Source organism: Anolis carolinensis, chromosome 6, assembly GCF_035594765.1.
Source record: "Anolis carolinensis isolate JA03-04 chromosome 6, rAnoCar3.1.pri, whole genome shotgun sequence".
Classification (NCBI taxonomy): Eukaryota; Metazoa; Chordata; class Lepidosauria; order Squamata; family Dactyloidae; genus Anolis; species Anolis carolinensis.
Genome location: NC_085846.1, coordinates 84,395,143 through 84,414,928, shown reverse-complemented (window position 1 = coordinate 84,414,928; position 19,786 = coordinate 84,395,143). Strand labels below are relative to the sequence as shown.

Sequence of the window (19,786 nt, the reverse complement as noted above, 5' to 3'; positions counted from 1 at the left end):
ATCTCATCTCCAGAGTCATCATTCAACACTCAAACCACTAGATTACACTGGCTCTCCACACTTTGCCTACTGCTCTAATTCCTGTACCAACACAGAACTCAGCCATTTTAGCGTTGCTGTTCACTAATTGTAAGGGCAACCACCTTACTTTGGAAATAATGGTTTTCTAAGTACAAATAGCACAAAGTAAACTTTTTACAGGGTTCCATGATAGGTGCTGCTTAATGTGAAGGTGGCCACAAATTATATATGCATGGTCTTGCTACATGCATATATAAATATCAGAAAACAATGTGCAGAAGTGGTGTAAATGTATGCAAAAACAGAAAGGAAAGAAGAAAAGCTGAACCTTTGTATATTCCACACAATTTATACTTGGTGTCTCTTCCTCAAATATACCCTATATCAATTTAGTGTTATGAAAAAAGATCTGGCTAATAGAAGCTTGACAACTGTTGTCTGCATTTTATCGTCTAAGATTTATTTTAATGGAATCCTTTGGCACTGTTGGAAAACATAATTCAAAAGCTCACTGGTTACACAGACTCTTTAAAACAATGAAAAAATGATCTTCAAAATCACAACCAACATATTTCAACTAGAGAGAATACATATTCAAAAAGGGAAGTAAACGGAACAGTTGATCTGTATAAGAAGTTGGTGCAAACAACTCCATTATGCTTATACGTCATCAATACATTAACTGAGATAATACAAAAAGAAAAATAAGACAGAAGAACAGCATGAAAGTAAATATCTGTTACTTTCAATTTGCTTTTTATTTTCTGTGTCTGTGCACTGTACATAGTACAATAAGAAAATGCCAAATCAAATGTTTAGAGTACTCACCTGATTTTCTTGCCTTCATAGCAAGAACTGTAGCCAATTCTCTCTGCACCTAATATACCAAAAAGATAAAGTGTTACATTGGTTCTGATAAAACAAAATATTGCAATGGATGCAGTCTAACTTTTAAAACTATATATAGGTACTCGAGAAGAACTAACATTACTCACAATCTGGGCAGATTTCACTCTCAAATTGAATTAAGCTAAAATCTCACACTGATTTGTCAGGATGCATATCTTACTGAATGCAGTAGTAGAGAATACATCTTAGTGAATATGCACAGAATCATGTTATTACATTATCTTCACAATTTTTTTGCTATGATCAGTGCCATAAATTCAGCTGTATTGCCAAAAGCAAAGACAGCTTTTTTCAGGTGAACCCACTTAGAACTATTCTATCTGCTGTGATTTTATATGTTTTTCTGGATTTAACCTGAATTGTTTAAAATATTAATGATGTTTAATACTGTTGTCGAAAGCTTTCATGGCCGGGATCACAGGGTTGTTGTATGTCTTTTGGGCTGTGTGGCCACGTTGCAGAAGTATTCTCTCCTGACATTTCGCCCATATCTATGGCAGGCATCCTCAGAGGTTGTGATGTTTAATACTGTTTAATAGTCGTATATTTGTATATTTTAAGTTATATTCTAATGCTTTTAACTGTGAGCAGCTTTGAGTCTCCGTATGGACATAAAAAGTGGGATATAAACAAACATAATAATAAATAATAAATAAATTTAGTTCCAGAAGTAAAACTATTTCCTACTCAATCCTCAAAAAGTTTAAGGAGAAGAACTGGAGGCTTACCTAACACAATATAGATAAGGATTTTTGTTTAATGTCCCACAGCACAAGTATTGGCTTCCTTACCAATAACAATCTTTATATTTCAGATATTTAAGGAGTTGGATGAAATCTTCTGTCAGTATATTGATCTGGATGTCAATAGATGAGAGGCATTTCAACACACCTTTGAAATGGGGAAATGGCCAGGGTAGTGGACACAGTCGCTCCTGAATGTTTCCTCTCACGGAGCACAACCAAACCAGCCAAACATGCTGGCCAGCATGGAGATTGTGGCAATACAAATTGGAGGGGGGCTCCATGGCTGCACCTACATGGGACACTTTACCCAGTGGCTAATGTATGGATCTATCCCAAGAAAGTCAGTATGGTTGGCCCCCAGGCTGCTGTCGTGGCAGGAAAGGAGTCCTGGTTATCCAATGGTGCAAAATCCTGTTTGATGCTGATTCCCCCCCCCCTTAAACCCCCCACTCTCACAATTTCCTCAGCTGGAAAAAAAAGATAATTCTGTAATAAACAAATGTAAAAAATGTATTTGAAATGTCTTCAGGGTTTTTTTTAGATGATATTTCTCCCAACTTTGATATCTCGAAATCAAACCAACATAAATCATAAATTCTTACTGAATATGCTGGGGATTTGTTTCTAATCAAAATCTGCGAATTCAAAGATGAGAGGAAACTTTTTGTGTGCTTTTACCCTGGTCCTTTTACGCTATGCCTACACAAAACAATGCAGTTTCCAGAAATATATTTGATAGCCCAAAATGTTACCTTTTACTATAGAAAATGGAATTTACACATAGAGATTAATGTCAGATCTCTCAAGTGTTGAGCCCTTCCATATTTTACTTGGTCCTCTAAATCACTTCTTTGATATTATCATAATGAACCCCTTAATAATTAAAATACTACAGTTGAAACCTGGCTGGATAACCAAGGTAGAAAAGGTCAGATGCCATGCTTAGAGTATTAGAGCACACAACAAAGATTAATGTTATAGATCAAACATCCTAGAGGTTTCATCTTGAGACTGCTGGGTTTATTAGACATCACTGCCAAATCAATTATCTCTCGAGCAGTTTTCTGTTCAATTAATACTTTTACGGCTGTCCCTGCATCAGTAAGCCACTTGAAGTTAAGGGATAAGAGATTAAATGTGTGTTTGGTCAACCAGAAAATGTGAAACTATATTCTCCGTGATTGCAGTTACTTAATTCCTATTTTGTGACTTAAATCCTATTTTGTGAAATGTGTAGTTTTCAAATCTTTAGTATATCAGATATACTATTTAAAGAACAAGTCTGTTTTATTTTGGAAAGATATGAATAACTACATAGAAACAAATATTCAATTCAGAAATTTCAGAAATTGGCTTTTGTTCTAAAAATGGGCTTTTGTTCTAGATATCAAATTATATTAGAGGTGGCAGTTGAGAAAGTATAGCAGATTGGTGAAGAAAAGAGTTCAGGACAGTGAATAAAGAACAATTTTCAGAAAACAGAGGAATTCCAGACATGAATCAATCCGGGCCAGCTAACACCTCCCAACAAAGGATCCCCCGGCAGTAAACAACCAGACCTTGAAACTGAATGGCTATTCAGTGCTAATCAAGGTGGCCAATTGAAACATTCGCACCTGCCTCAAACAGACAAGAGTTCTTTATCCTGTCCTGAACATTCCACAGATATATAAACTCTTCTTGCATAGTTTTCGACAGACCTCACAACCTCTTGGATGCCTGCCATAGATGCAGGTGAAACAACAGGAGAAAATGCTTCTGGAACATGGTCATACAGCTCTGAACACTCACAGCAACCCAAAGAGTTCATTGTTTGCATCCTGTACTGTTAATATATTTATTCAAATTGTTTGTAGATTTGCTTCTAAAGGTCTGTGTATCCAAATATTGTATGAAGAAGTTATTTTTTATGATCAGTCCTACCTAGTTTTCTAAAGATCACTATATGCATACACTTTAGAGCCAGCACAAATAAAATACTTTCAATTTCATTTCCACATTTCAATAGCTTACAATTTGTGGTTTCTATTTATTCATACAGTTTCCTATTTCTGTCTTATAAATTTCAAGCAACTGTCTAGTTAGTAGGACTGCTATATCAATGTCTCATTCCAAATGTTGAGTTCAGATGTAAATTAAACGCTTTCATAACATCAGCGTTATCCAATAAGTGTCATTGTTATGATATGGAGGTTTGCCATGAGAAAGCAAATATGCCATCTAAATGACATCCCATTTTAGATAACTACTAGCTGTGGCCAGCCACGCGTTGCTGTGGCGTTGTCTGGTGGTGTTGGTGAGAAATTGTTGAGGTAGTGGTGGTATTGAATGTCTGTTGTATGGTTGTCTTTATGTTTAGTATGCACACTGAAGTGGATTATATGGCAGTGTGGAGTCAAGATAATCCAGTTCAAAGCAGATAATATAAGATTCTAAATGGGTTATATAGCTGTTTGGAAGGACCTTGAGTCTACACTGCCATATAATCCAGTTCAAATCTGATAATCTGTGGAAGAGGCCTAAGTGAGGCCTAACTGTGCCTGTCCCCTGGGCTGAGTAGGTTGCTAGGAGACCAAGTGGGCAGAGCTTAGCCTTCAAACTGACAGCAATTGGATAAAAACTATTATTGCTCTCCCTCTAATTAGGACTTTATTTTTCTTTCCTTTTTGTTGTATCAACCTAGAGCCGTGAATGGTGGGTTGTGTTGTCAAATTTCAAGGTTGGGGGGCCTGTAGTTTTGTTGTTTTGTCCGCTGCCCTGATGCCATCACTCTTTTATATATATAGATGTCTGTTTAAACATTTATATTCATTCAATGGCTGGTTATTATAATCCCATTTTCCGGGCTGTATGGCCATGTTCCAGAAGTATTCTCTTCTGACGTTTCGCCCACATCTATGGCAGGCATCCTCAGAGGTTGTGAGATATATATCTCACATTCTCTATTTGCCCCCTCCAAACCAATAAAAAAAACTAAAGCAAACTAAGTAAGAAACAAATCAAAGTATAGACGTTATGGCTGCTAAAATACACTATATTCAGTTGTGGAAAACAGCTTTGGGCCATGCTGATTTGGTCTCATTACAAGGTAGTCTGACTTGTGTGGTCCAAATACAATAATTGTCTCAGAAATTAAAATAACACGTCTAGGACCTCTTCACATGGTCCCTGGGGCCATGCCGTTTTGCCAGCAGTTGCTGGCAAAAGGGAAGGTGTGTGGGGCGAAGTGGGGCACCCCACGCACCCTCCCATCTTCCCCCTTCATATGGTGGGAACAGGACAAGATGCATTGGCACCCTGTCCCTATCAAATGGGAGGAAGGGTGGCAACACATGCTTTTGTAAAAACAACTAGGTCCTTTCCTGCTTGGTAACCAAGATTGCACTGTTTTATATAGTCTTTAGTCCTCAAAACCAAGATTAACTATAGAAATTGTTTTAATTGTATGTGTATGACAGACCGAAACCATTTAAAATACTGTTTTGGTGTGTTTTATATTAGCTTATTGGGGGGGGGGGGGTTGCCATTCGGGGTGTTAAATAATAAATCAATATTGTAATTCTTTTATTGGCTTAAAACTGTATAACCTCATGAACTGTATCACATATTGGTATCTATGGGCAAAATGGATTGCAGAATGGACTGCCTTCTTGCAAATCTGACTAAGTACGATGGGGATTATCTGGAATAGATTTGGAGGGACATTGGCAGCAGGGGGAGGAAAGAAAAGAGCAAGTTCTACAGTGCTTGTAATCGCATGCATACACATTTTCATATTTCATAGCTAAAGAAAGCTGCTGCAAGCAGATGTTAACCATGTTCAGCATTAACTGCTTCCTTATCAGTTCCTTTGTGCAAAATTATATTTCATCAGGAGTGATGCCATAGTCACAGAGAGCCTGCCATGGTTGCTAGCAATCAAGAACAAAATTACATGGTATCTGTGTACTAAAAATGGAGAAGTGTCTTTGAATAGATCTGAGAAAGAGTAGTGGCAACTATAAAAATATGAGGTCTCAAAGCAATGTGCCATAGGAGGCAACATTAATATAACTGCTTCTCTATTAGAGTTTATGTTTGTGTGAGTTGTTTTTGTGTTTTGTTTTTTTAAGGACGTTAAGAGCTAATACTAGGCTGAGGGCAAGAAGCATGATAATGAGCGACATATATTATTGTCACTTACTGGGCTCCTGAGATAACCACATTTATTTTATAAAATTTTGCTTGTTTTTTTAACTGTCCTAGCTTCCAGAAAGCATATGGATTTTGTTCACTTCTTAGCCCTCTTTTCTACCTTGAGGCAGAATATGCGGAGTTCGTTGCATAATGAAGCATGGGGCACTTTGCTCCCATTCCGGTGCTAGAGGCTGCTGTTGTAAGTGGCCCAAATGCAATGATTGGTCCCAACTACAGTAGATCCACTGAATCAGTAGGACTCACCATTCACATGCACTGACTCACCAGCCAACAATTTATTCAGTGGGCACACTCTACTTAGAACTGCCCAGTATGTTTACATGTCTGCAGTTGACCCTTGTCAAATGTCCTCTCTCTTCTCTTTTGACAAAAGTTCACCTTCATTCCCAATCCTTGCTTTTAGAATGATTGAGTGTGTCCTCTGTAGCTACTCTACCCACTATATCGGCTGTTATATCGGCTTTTTTATGCTCTCTCTAGAGCAGGCATGGGTACACTTGGGTCCTTCAGGTGTTTTGGACTTCAACTCTCACAATTCCTAACAGCCTTAAGCTTAAGGGGGCAAAGGAAGGCGCCTGAAGCTGTTAGTAATTGTGGGAGTTGAAATCCAAAACACCAGAAGGACCCAAGTTTGCTCATGCTTTCCAAGGATCCCCAAATTAAGGCCCATGAGCTGGATGCGGCCCTCCAAGGTCATTTATCTGGCCCCTGTCCTAAACTTTACACTTGGGGTCGTCCTAAGTCTGAAACAACTTGAAGGCACACAACAACAATCTTAATTAGCTTGACTATACCATCAGCCAAAAGCAGGTCCACACTTCCCACTGAAATATTGGTAAGTTTATGTTGATTAGAATTGTTCGTTTAAAATATTGTATCGATCTTTCAATGTTTTGCACTACAAATAAGATATGTGCAGTGCGAATAGGAATTAGTTTATTTTTTTTCCAAACATTAATCTGGGCCCCCAACAGTCTGTGGGACTGTGAACCGGCCCTCTACTTAAAACGTTTGAAGATATCTGCTGTAGACATTAAAAACTCACAGGAATCTTAACAGTACTATGTTCTGTGGAGTATCCTTTCTCCTCTTTTATATACTGTGCCCCAGAACAGTGTTTTTGAGGAGTACAGGATGATATGAACCTTCATTTGGAAAGAGGGATGAGGTCTTGCAGTAGAAAACTTACTGCAAGCTGTGCCACAAGAATTTCGTGGGGTGGGAGCATTGTGGTGCCACCTTCTTGCATGCAGAACATGATACAAGATATATGGTGCTATCATATTTGTTCCCTCTATATGTGGGCACTGAGACCATACAGTCCTCAATTATTTGTCACCACTGGTGCTCAGGGGGATGTGAGTACATCAGTTACTTTTGTTACTTTAGAGTTTTTTGTTTCAATTTCTTTCTCTTTCCACTCCCAACAATGTGCGTGCATGCATAGGAGTGACATATCTTCCCTCCTGCAACCTATACAAATATGCGATGCTCTGTTACTCCGTTAATATTTATTCTCTCAGTGTATTTGAATCTTACTTGTATTATCTCAATATATATATATTCATTCAGAATTGCCAGGATAGTAAAAAAACTGCCATCGAAAATGTAAAATGCAGGGAACAAGAACACACCTTTAATATACACAAGCACCTTTTTTTTTGGGGGGGGGGGGGAAGCAGCTACAAAACATATTAAAGTAGATTAGCAAAATAGACCAAAAGACCATAAAAATAGTGTGTATCCCTGGCAGAAGAAGGGTGCCAGAAGTGCTTTTTTTGCAATTATACTCCCTAACTGTGAAATGCCCTCACATTTCTGGTCCAACTGGAATCAACATTGGTTTCTTTCCAGGATTCAGCCAAAACATCACCTTTTTATTATTAAATTATTAAATACTTCGGGGTTTAATCTATTTCAAAGTATACATGTACAGTAGAGTCTCACTCATCCAAGCTAAACGGGCCAGCAGAAGCTTGGATTAGCGAATAACTTGGATTATAAGAGGGATTAAGGAAAAGCCTATTAAATGTCACATTTTGTTATTATTTTCCAAATTAAGCACCAAAACATCATGTTTTGCAATAAATACACAGAAAAAGCAGTTCAATATACAGCAAAGTTATGTAGTAATTACTGTATTTATTAATTTAGCACCAAAACATAATGTATTGCAACAAACCCACAGAAAAAGCAGTTCAATACACGGTAAAGTTATGTAGTAATTACTGTATTTATTAATTTAGCATCAAAACATCGCAATTTATTGAAAACATTAACTTTAAAAACATTGACTGAAGGGCTCTTTTGGAGCCCTCCTCGCTCACCCGCTCACTCCTCCTCCATGCTGGACACTGGTGCTGCCGGCTCCAGCAAGCGAGGGAGCCAAGCGGGTAGGTGAGCGAGGAGGGCCCCAAAAGTCCTCCTCGCTCACCCGCCCGCCCGTGCCTCGGCTCCCTCGCATGCTGGAGCCGGCAGCACTGGCGCCCAGCATGGAGGAGGAGCCAGGCAGCGAGTGGGTGAGTGAGGAGGGCTCCAAAAGTCCTCTTCACTCACCCACCTACCTGCCCATGCCTCGGCTCCCTTGTCATGCTGGAGCCGGCAGCACTGGCGCCCAGCATGGAGGAGGAGCGAGAGAGTGAGTGGGTGAGCGAGGAGGACTTTTGGGGCCCTCCTCCTTCTCCCACCCGCCCATGCCTCGGCTCCTTCGCCATGCTGGGGGGGCCGGCAGCATTGGTGCCCAGCATGGCGGAGGAGCGAGAGAGAGAGCCCACCCTCCACCTCTCGCTCACTCACTCACCCAGCTGAATTCCGGCAGCACTGGGATCTGGTGAGGTGAGTGAGGGGGGGGGGGGAGGAATTTGGCTCGAATTGCCCGGACGCTCGGGACGAGCAGGGCTCGATTTAGCGGGTTTTTACTGTACTTGGTTTTAAATTTATTCAATTTTTAAAGTGGTTTTAACTGTTGCTAGCTTAATATGATTTATGCTGATTAAATTATTCATGTATTTAACATGGAGCTGCTTCTTTTTGAGTTCCCATGGCAAAGTGTGAGATAAAAATGGTTTAATAAATATTAAAATAAATAAAGATTCCAGAATTGCAACACCATCATTGAAAAGACCATTTTGGTCCACGGCAACATATTGCTCCCCCTTTAGCTGCACATCACAGAAATAAACCTGAGCACTGAGTCAATGTAGGTACATCCTGACATTATTTAAATCTTAAGGTCACCTGCTCCTACAAATTAGCCCCAAAAACACACTAGCTCCTACTACATCTGAAAAAAGCACCAAAGCAGAACATTTCCAATGCTTCCTCCTTTAGCAATCTTGTACCTGTATTATGAACTAATTACTTTGATTTTGCAACGGGTGTATATACCAGTATATACTTCAAAAAAGGATTTTATAAAAATAACACATATATATACGCACCATTAGAAACAAAGTCACTTCTGAAAAATCACAGCACTAAGTATAATGTTATGATATTAAAATGTAATGCTTCTGAACAAAAGTAATCCCTTTACAGTTGTTTCCTGCAATCCAACAAACTGGGCACGTTTCAGTAATGACTATTATCATTCAAAATTCTCTTGCCCTTCCATTGTATGTAACAAGCATGCATTTCCTTTGCTAACAAGTTCTGGTCTGAGTCATCAACAAAAAAAGAATCGTACTATTATTCTGAGAAAGTCCTTCCCAAAACTATATTATAGATATGGCAGCTATGTGGGAAACCAACAGAGCAAAGGCCAATGAAAAGCAGTGCCACATGACAATAATGCTGTATTAAAGATGTGTGCATAATTAGTTCAGGAAGCTTAATATTTGTATGCCTATATTATTCATCCAGACTTTATATGCCAAGTATTCCTGCACCATTTAACTTAGCAAATTATCTTTGTGTGTGCATTTCAACACTGACACTTTCCTCCCCTTTTTCTAGACATTTTGTATAGAGTTACAACTTCTGCTCAAAAAATCCATATCCATGGAGTCAAAATAGATAATTAATCATTATTATGCCAATTTCATTTCCCAATAAACAATGACACTGCCACATTAATTGTCAAGATCAGCTGGGACCTTAGGTCTTGGAGTCTTGTGATTTATTTGTACCTTTTGTGGTGAAGCAATAAAAAAAAGGCAACTTCAATCACAAAATGACTTTATCACCTCTCCCCATACACAACACCTGACCCAACAATAAATGTTATCACACCGCCCGGTCTTTGTTCAGGCAATAACCAGATCCTCACCTTCCCTAATCTTATTCTAGGTCTATCTGTCTAATAAGCTGCTTGATCCTCCAGAAAACTGTAAGTATGGTGTCTTTTCTGTCTGCAGCTATCCTGGAGGGTCTATATTGCTTACAACATGTTTCTGGCATCTGTGAATCATACAGTAATATGAATGAACATTTCAAAATTTACCTTCAACAAATACCCTATCTGAAAGCCATATAAAATCAATTAGTCATCACACAGGCCTGTTCAAAAAATTAATGCTGTTACAAAATTTTATCACAGTTAATGAGCTTGTCTTCAGTTGGGTCTTTCTTTTGGTCAGTTTCTATCAGAGTATATATAAAACTAGGAGCCCCCAGTGGTGCAGTGGATTAAACTGCTGAACTTGCTGGCTAAAAGATTGGTGGTTAGAATACAGGGAGCAGAGTGAGCTCCCGCTGTTAGCCCCAGCTGCTGCCAACCTAGCAGTTCGAAAACATCTAAATGTGAATCGATCACTAGGTACTGCTCTGGCGGGAAGGTAACAGTGCTCCATGCAGTCATGCTGGCCATATGACCTTGGAGGTGTCTACAGACAACGGCGGCTACTCAACTTAGAAAGGGAGATGAGCACCAACCCCAGTATCAGACACAACTAGATTTAATGTCAGGGAAAAATCTTTACCTATATATAAAACTGCTGTGATGTACAGCATTTCATACTTCTTTACATCCATTACAAGGCTTATTCCACCAAGACATTCTTCTGGAAACTTCTTTTCTTTTCTTTTTGCACTAATCTAAATGTTGTTGTGCACCTTCCAAGTCACTGTGATTTACAGAAACTCTGTGGTGGAATTTTCTTAGCAGTATTTTTTTCAAAGGTTTGCCATTGATTTCCTCTGAAAGTGACATCATTTGCCCAAGGCTTCCATGGCCAGTCAGGAATTTGAACCTTGGTCTCCAAGAGTCCTAAATCCAGTATCCAATCCACTACACTATGCTGGCTCTACCTAATCAAAATACTGTAACTGTCAGCAAACTTGACCACCATTTTGGAATCATAAGGTTGGAAGAGACCACAAAGGGCACCCAGTCCAAACCCCTACCATGCATGAACTCACAATCAAAGCACTCCCAAGAGATGGTCATCTAGTCTCTCTTTAAAAAACCCCAAAGGAGGAGTTCACCATACACTGAGGCAGCATATTCCACTGTCAAACAGCTCTTACCATCAAGAATGGTTCCCTAATGTTTAGGAGGCCTTTTCTGCTGTTTGAATCAATTGTTCTATGTCTGAGACAAGCTCCTCAACAAGGCATCCTTTCAAAACAACTTGATTATAATATCCCCTCTTAATACTCAATTCTCCAAGCTGGGAGGTGGTGCTCATCTCCATTTCTAAGCTGAAGAGCCGGTGTTGTCCTTAGACACCTCCGAGCATGACTGCATGGAGTACCGTTACCTTCCCACCGGAGCGGTACCTATTAATCTACTCTCATTTGCATGTTTTCAAACTGCTAGGTTGGCAGTAGCTGGAGCTAACAACGGGCGCTCACTCCGCTCCCAGGATTTGAACCTGGGACCTTTCGGTCTGCAAGTTCAGCAGCCCAGTGCTTTAACACACTTCGCCACCAAGGCTCCATACCTACCTCCATGTTAATCTTTGATTTCAGAGCATCATCACCACAAATATGATTCCAATATGTAGCACACCTGTTTCTACACGTGATCCACTTGCTGTGAAAGATTTCACTTCATTAGATTTCTTGGCCCACAACCCACTTCTCAGTACTTTATCAAATTATTTCAATGAATAAGAGAAATCAAAATCATATCTCAAGAATGCATAATTACAGTCACTTGGCTCCATAAAAGATTTCCCCGCTGATATCTTCCTGTCACCAGACAATCAACATGAGTAACAGTGATTTCTATTGTTGAACAGCAGTGATTCTACTGTTAATTTAGCACTATGCTGGAGAAATTATTCCACCAACAGCATCCCTATGGAAGCCTATTTTTCATGTCTCCTGCACTATGGGGTAAGACAGATAATAACCAGAAATCTTCCGAAGTGGCATCACAGAGTCCAATAAATATCCTTTGAAACAAGATTCCTTGTGGCCAACTTTCTTATCATTTGCTGCCAAGTCAAGAAACTGTCCAGACTTCTTAGATGCTTGTACTATGTGTTTTAAACATTTTTTTGAATTTAGATTTATATAGTTTTAATAACTACCAATCTTTCAATATACTATGTAAAGCAGGCCCATAGCCAGGATTTTGATTCGCGCTGGGGGGGGGGGGGGGGGCTGAGTCTGAGTGAGAGAGAATCTACCCTAGCAAACCTTTTGTATCGTTATCCCAATACCCCCATATTGAGCATGGTGATCAGATCATGATATGAATAAACACGCACCACGTGCTACGTACCAATAAGGCCTTATCGCGGACCACCCTGAGAATTTCCGGGGGGGGGGGGGGCTGAAGCTACATGCTTAATTATATAATTATAACTTTAACTGTATTTTAGTGGTTTAAGGCCAGGATATAAATATACTAGCACTAATTTACTTCCATTCAGTTGCTGCAAATACAAAATACTGGAATGGAAACACGAAACTCCAGTCCATCCTTAATAAATATTTGAAATGGACTAAAAAAATTCATATGAAAGACATACCGCAGCTGTGAGGCGAGCAAGAATTTCAGCATTTGTTTCAGTGGTGTCTTCTATTTTTCTGTTATTCCTTTGGGAAGGAGGAAGAGATTAAAATGTAAATAAAATGCCTCAAAACTGCCTGAAGTCAAAGAAGAATTGTTCCAGTTTAATGACAGATTCATGTACAAGGTAAGTAGGCTAATTTTTTTGGCCTGAGACTGTGATAGGAGCCCCTTAACAACAACAACAACAACAACAACAGTAGAAATAGCAAACACAGGAAAAATTGCTGTGAAAAAAAATCTGAAAAAATGAAAAATTGAAAAAAAAATGAAAAATTGAAAAACAATCTGTTCCTGGTTTGCAAATGTTATTTCCTATTTAATTGTGTGGTACTTACTTTGAAAGTAATTGTTATACTCCAGAACAAAGTTTCTGCAGTTTAATAAACTTTTTCCATGTTTCTATTAGGAAACGACATTTGTAACCCAGGAATAAATGTTATGTTACATGCACTTTTTAGCTATTTATAAAATAATATACTGTATTAATGTAATTCAATTTTTGGCTATAGGGTCTAGTTAAGATACAGTATAATCCCATATCCACACGTGATACATTCTGGAACATACCATGGAAAAAGGAAGCAATGTAAAATGACTTTCGTAGGAAGTTATCATAGATTCATCCTGAAAGACTTAGAAAGTTCCTAGATATGACATATTTTCTCCAATGCAGGTAGGTGAAACCAGAGGTACTTGTCCTGCAGATATGGGGGCCGTACTCAGTTTAGGTCCTCAACAGACTTAATCTTATCCTGCTTACACACCACTTACATAGATCTTCGTACTGTAACCAAGACATGGCAACAGACAGTGTTTCCAATATTACTACAAATAAGCACCTTTACTTTATCCAGTCATGTCCAGATCAAGAAGAAAACCAGACATAAACCTGAAAGCCAAAGAGTACCATCTCTTATCCTGGGTTATTAACTAACATCATTTACTGCCGCATGCAATAAGACAGTATAGCTGCCTTTCCTTGGAAATTGTACTCAAAATAATCAAATGCCTTGAGAAGGGGCAGTCCATTGACGACCTCATGCCCGCTCATGTTTTATTTTTAAGAACAAAATTAATGACTGGTGATCATACCTGAGCTAAAACAGATCCATCTCAAGACTAACAGATAAACACAGAATAGAACATATTAAGGCCCAGCCCAACCTCACTTTTGCCTTGACAGCCTGTTTACATAGTTTTTTTTAATCTTGTCAGAAGCGACTTGAGAACATACTGCAAGTCGCTTCTAGTGTGAGATAATTGGCTGTCTACAGAGACGTTACCCAGGGGATGCCCGGACGTGTTATCATCCTGCTGGGAGGCTTCTCTCATGTCCCCACAAGCTAGAGCTGACAGATGGAAGCTCACCCCATCTCGCAGATTCGAACTGGCAACCTTCAGGTCAGCAGTTCAGTTTGCAAAAGGGTTTAACCACCACATCTTCACTTTACATAGTATATTTGGCCAAGTCATTCATACCGGTTTGTGAGAGGTACACCTCTCAATATCTTTTGGCTTCCAGGTCTAAATCTGAGAAGATTTCTGGATTGCTGTTGTTGTTTTTTTATCATATAAGTACATCACAGCCATATTCTCCCTTGATATAGGAACTTCAAAAGCTACAGCATCTGAGAGAACATTTTCTATCAACAGCTGAGCTGCTCCTGTAGTTAGACCATGAAATTTCTTTCCATTTCCAGTGCCTGTTTGTGCACTGTGTGCACATTGTGTACTCAAGCCCTTGCTTTTTCATTTGTCAATGTTGCAAGGTTTCATTTTTGCTCAAATATATACAGCAGACTTTCATGAATTTTGCTCCCTGCGGATAATATGGGTACAGCTCTTTCTTTCCAGTCTGATTTGGATAAGAAACATCAACAACAATAGCACCATTCCTCCTACAAAATGAAAGATCTAATACATGAATAAATTTCATAGGCAACTGCCTACTCCATAAACTACGTAATGAACAAAGACAGGTGGATGTTAAATGAAGAATACACAGTAACAGTAATTACAAATGATGTACTTACAAATTACACGTATTAATCCTTGTAGGAATAACAGGCACTAGCTGCAGTAAAAGCTTCACACCGTTTTTCCACCCATCTTCTCCTTCATATTCACAGAAAAGATATGTACACTCATCCACTGAGAACTGGTAGAAAACATACTTGTCCTGGAAGCAAACCTGTCTGTCCACTGTTTAAAGGAAAGGAAACAAAAACTGGTGAACTGTACAACATTTTTTTCATTGCAAAGGTTAAAATCCCTAGGTTAATTGTGAAGGTAATGTTTAGTGATTCATTACTTCAATCTGCAGTTAAAAACTACATCAAGTATGCAAATTAGCTATGTTTTCTTCCTAACACCTGTTTTTATTGCAGAAAACACACCACGGCTACAAGTGGATACAATGGGTCTTTGGTATCGGCTGGACACTCTGGGGATATCAAAATCTGTGGATTCTCAAGTCCCATGATGTACAATATTGGAGTAAAATGATGTCACTTATATAAAATGACAAATTTTTGAATTTCTGGTTTTTTAATATTTTGAAGCTATGGATTATTGAATCTGTGGGTGCAAATCTCTGGATGTAGAGGGCCGACTGTACAGTCTAGGGCAGGCATGGGCAAACTTTGGCCCTCCAGGTGTTTTGGTAGACTGTTAGGAATTATGGGAGTTGAAGTCCAAACACCTGGAGGGCCAAAGTTTGCCCATGCCTGGTCTAGAGCATCCATTTACACAATGTGAACATTTTTTAAAGTGCAAGACTGTACAGAATTTTTCATTCATGCTACTTCTGATTCCACACAAATCCTTATGCCAAATCTTCCTGACATTTTAATCTATTCCACCTCATTGTATATTACCCTTTAATAAGCCATCAGAAGCAAGGAGTACTTAACTTTTCTTATAGTCGGGCTACAGTCTAAATTTTTAATATTCAAAGCAAGGCTTATTCCATGCATTCTGAAAGGCATTTTGCAAATGCATTTAGAGATATGTCCCACACAGGCAAGATAATATGCAACTTTAGCAATGCCAATGTAAGCAGTTAAAACAAAAGAAGTACAGTAGAGTCTCACTTATCCAACATAAACGGGCCAGCAGAACATTGGATAAGCGAAAATGTTGAATAATAAGGAGGGATTAAGGAAAAAGCCTATTAAACATAAAATTAAATTATGATTTTACAAATTAAGCACCAAAACATCATGTTTTACAACAAATTGACAGAAAAAGCAGTTCAATACACAGTAATGTTATGTAGTAGTTACTGTATTTACGAATTTAGCACCAAAACATTGCAACATTTACTACAAAAACATTGAATACTAAAAGGCAGACTGTGTTGGATAATACAAAACATTGGATAAGTGAAGCTTGGATAAGTGAGACTCTACTGTACCACTGTAGCATGATTATAACCACACAAATGCATTCCACACAAACAGTTTATCAGAGGAGCAATCTTCATAAACTGCATTTTCAGACAGCTAAGGTTATGTACAAATCAGTGGTGGAGATATAGGATGCCATAAATAAAAGTCCAAGAAAATTGAATCTAATGCAGAAATTACACAAAGCCTTTAGGAATGGAACAGACATAGTCACTGAAATGAAAGCAAAAGATTACATTAAGCAGGTCATTCCGAGTTGTCTGAAGACAAGATGTATGTCCAAAGGGAGACCTAACATTAAAAGGACTACAATAACATAGAAGAGAGATTACTGAGAGATTCTGCAGCAAATGAAGGCCTGCAGCTTGTCAAAGCAATGACAAGGCAGGACTTGGCCATTGTTAAGATCTGGATATATAAATGATTATGAAGATGGGAGATAGCAAGAGAAAGGACAAAGCTGAAGCAAGGCCTTTATCAAAGCCATCCTGCAATGCATTTATCAGGAACCAATGTATTTCTAAATAAGATACGATCAAAGTGTGGGGCACCTTGTCTGCTCTGCAGAAGGTGTAACACAGAATTTGACACAGAAGAACAACAAAAGAAAGCAATGGCAGTGGAAAGAGTTGTAAAAAGGAGAACAATATGCAATTCATATACTAAAAATACCCGATAGCTGCACCATTAAAGGCCCATTTGCTGAAAACAGTAAAATGGAAGGCAAACCTTTGAAAGATAACTATGAATGAAAGCAATTATGGGGCAGCCTACCTTTAGAACAACACATACTTCCATCTTTTATATAAAAAAAAATCCAGGGGAATCTAAAGACCTTCCTAAAACAGGATGGACTTATTTTCATAAAACTGACCTGATAACACAATTCCCATATTCAGTAGGAGCTGCCAAATGCCCGCTGCTGCAGATCTAGCCTTAATGAAAGGACAGTGCTTTAGCAGCCAGTCTACAAGTTCAGATCCAATGGAGCTTCGCCTGATAAAAAAAAAAGACACAAGTAAAGACTAGGGAGGTTCTAATCACAAACATGTTTAAAATGAGAGTAAATCTCAGTACCCACTTTTGAATAAACATATACAGAAATGCAATGATGAATACTACATAAAATAAAAGCCCCAGAAAAAGACTCTCAAAATTAATGGAGCTATAGATCACAATTGTATTTTTTTCTGACAGTGAGAAAAAGTTTGAAACATACAGATGTATTGAGTCAATGTACAACTTCAGATGGTATAGGGATATAGCACTGGACCTCGGTAGATGACCTCCTTAATGGAGGCAAGATGATAATGATGTATCCATTAAATACTTGGAATGTAAGATGTTCATTGGTTTAAGTCAGTGGTTGCCAACCTTTTTTTGAACAGAGACCACTTTGACCAGGGACCACTCTCCCAACATTAGTACCAAAAATGTTAGGGAATCAGTTTCTGGTGAACTTTACAATAAGTTTAGTTATTTGGGGTGCTGATTCAGAAAATTGCATTGGATAGACCACATCAGCTCTAGTTTCTGTTACAGAACATATGCCATCCGGCAGTCGCAATCTGCTCACCCACAGAAACCATATTCAATAATCTAGAGCTGATGTGGTCTATCCAATGCAATTTTCAGAATCAACATCCCAAATAACCCCAGGAACGAGCTTAAAAACAAAAACACCAAGGTGCCCCTATTTCCAGGCGTCACATGGAACTGTTCCACTCAGAGGGAGGAAGGAGGAGAAGCAGCAGTCAGAAGGCTTGTTGTCGCACCTTTTGTGGGTAGTCAACCTCTCCCCTCCCGACATCCCCATTGCTTCAGCACTATAAAAGGATTTTGTGAAACCAGTTGTTTTCATTGCAATGGTGTAGTAACTGTGAGGCCACGGACCATATTTTAGTTCTTGGGGACCACTGGTTTAAATGGTAAACATCAGCACTCTGAAGAGACATCTGTCAAAAGGCAAACTAGCAGCAAGTGCTTGGTGATCCACTTAGGACTGGTGAAATATGGTCTGAATAATACATTACAAACAACTGCCCTATGAATTCTTCTGAACTATCTTCAAAGGCAAGTCTTGCAGTAAATCGCAATCTAAATGGAAGGTTATCAGAATACGGGCAACAATGAAAGACAATTTCTACTCAAGCTGTAGCTTGTTTCCCAGTCATAACTGAAAGACACTCCATGTCACTTAAGTCTCAATGCTATTTATGAAGAAAGAAGAAAGTATATTTCAATAAACCTGATGCTGAGGTTTCAAACACAAGATTAACCTTATGGTTCAATAGCTTGCATGCAGCCCTTCAATGCTTGCCTTATCCTCATTATCTCAAGTATATAAATCATTCCCCTCAGGCTACATTCTACCTGCCTTTTTTGTCTGATCTGTATAGATAATTTGACTTTTTTCTTTTATTTCATCTTTCTCTCTCTCTCATATACACAGACACATACACTATGCCCCAAACCGATTAATGTCTCCTAGCTTTAAGCTCTAGTTTTCACACATTAACCACAATCTCCTTTATTAGACTGGGTGGATTATGAACCATAAAGAAACTGTGGTTTTAGGGGGAAATGGGATATTTAATATAGGACTGATGTGTTTTGAGGATATGTCATATAACACAATGAATTATTTTTTAGTTAAGCACACAATAGCCTGTGTTTTAAAGGCGTAAGAAATCTGCAAGTAGTAAATCAGAAAATGCCAATCTTTTCTTTTTGTTAGGACATGTTGAATCAGTCCATGGAACTGACATGTCACAATATGTGGGGGTTTTCCCCATTTTGAAAGAGCAGTGAATCTGCATGCTATTATAACTGCAGCTAATTCACAGTTAAAGGGAAAACATGTTTACAAACTTAAGAGCATTTTTCCTATACTTAAAAAGTAGTCTAATTTGATAGAGCTATCTATAGTTTTGCTCTCAGATTCTATACTTTGCAACTAAATCTCTGTTCAGATTACTGTGCAAGAGACGTACACAAAATGTTATAAACTAGGATAAATGGTAACAACATTTATACAATAAGAAGCATATAACCACATGTACTGCTATACTGCCTCCCTGAGGGCAGATTTGTGTGGCTACTTTTCACTTTGATGGCTATTACTATAACATGTAATAACTGTGTCTGAAATCCTATAACATGTCCTGCATCCTATAACACATGCAGGAAACTCCTTCTTCAAATTAACAAAGTATTTTACAGGAGATAGGATCAACTCAATTGTCATATATTTATCTTTTGGAAACACGTGTGCATATTAGAGTCAATATAATTTATTGTACCAGACCAAAGGTTGCTTCCATAAATACTATAGCACAGAAAAAAATGACAAAAAAACAAGAATGAAAGAAATTAATAAGAAACAGGAAATCCATATGGATACAATCATATCAACAACTGCCACGAGAAAGAGGACGGTAGAACATAAGATCAATTCATGAATAAATGGCTTACAATATTACGATTTGCTGTTCTTTGCTCACCAGAAAGAAATTTGCTACATTAGAAACACGTGGTAGTCA

At 38.5% G+C, this 19,786-nt stretch overlaps 1 protein-coding gene across 1 annotated transcript in view; it reads right to left on the bottom strand.

The window, feature by feature from the left end:
- Positions 1-19,786, bottom strand: part of rapgef5 (Rap guanine nucleotide exchange factor 5) — a 164,407-nt gene that overhangs the window by 111,483 nt on the left and 33,138 nt on the right. The window contains exons 4-7 of the mRNA XM_003222147.4: positions 17,119-17,240; positions 14,871-15,039; positions 12,794-12,860; positions 850-898 (exon numbers count right to left, since the gene is read on the bottom strand). Of these exons, the coding sequence (XP_003222195.2) occupies positions 850-898; positions 12,794-12,860; positions 14,871-15,039; positions 17,119-17,240 (407 nt within the window). The remainder of the gene's footprint in view (positions 1-849; positions 899-12,793; positions 12,861-14,870; positions 15,040-17,118; positions 17,241-19,786) is intronic.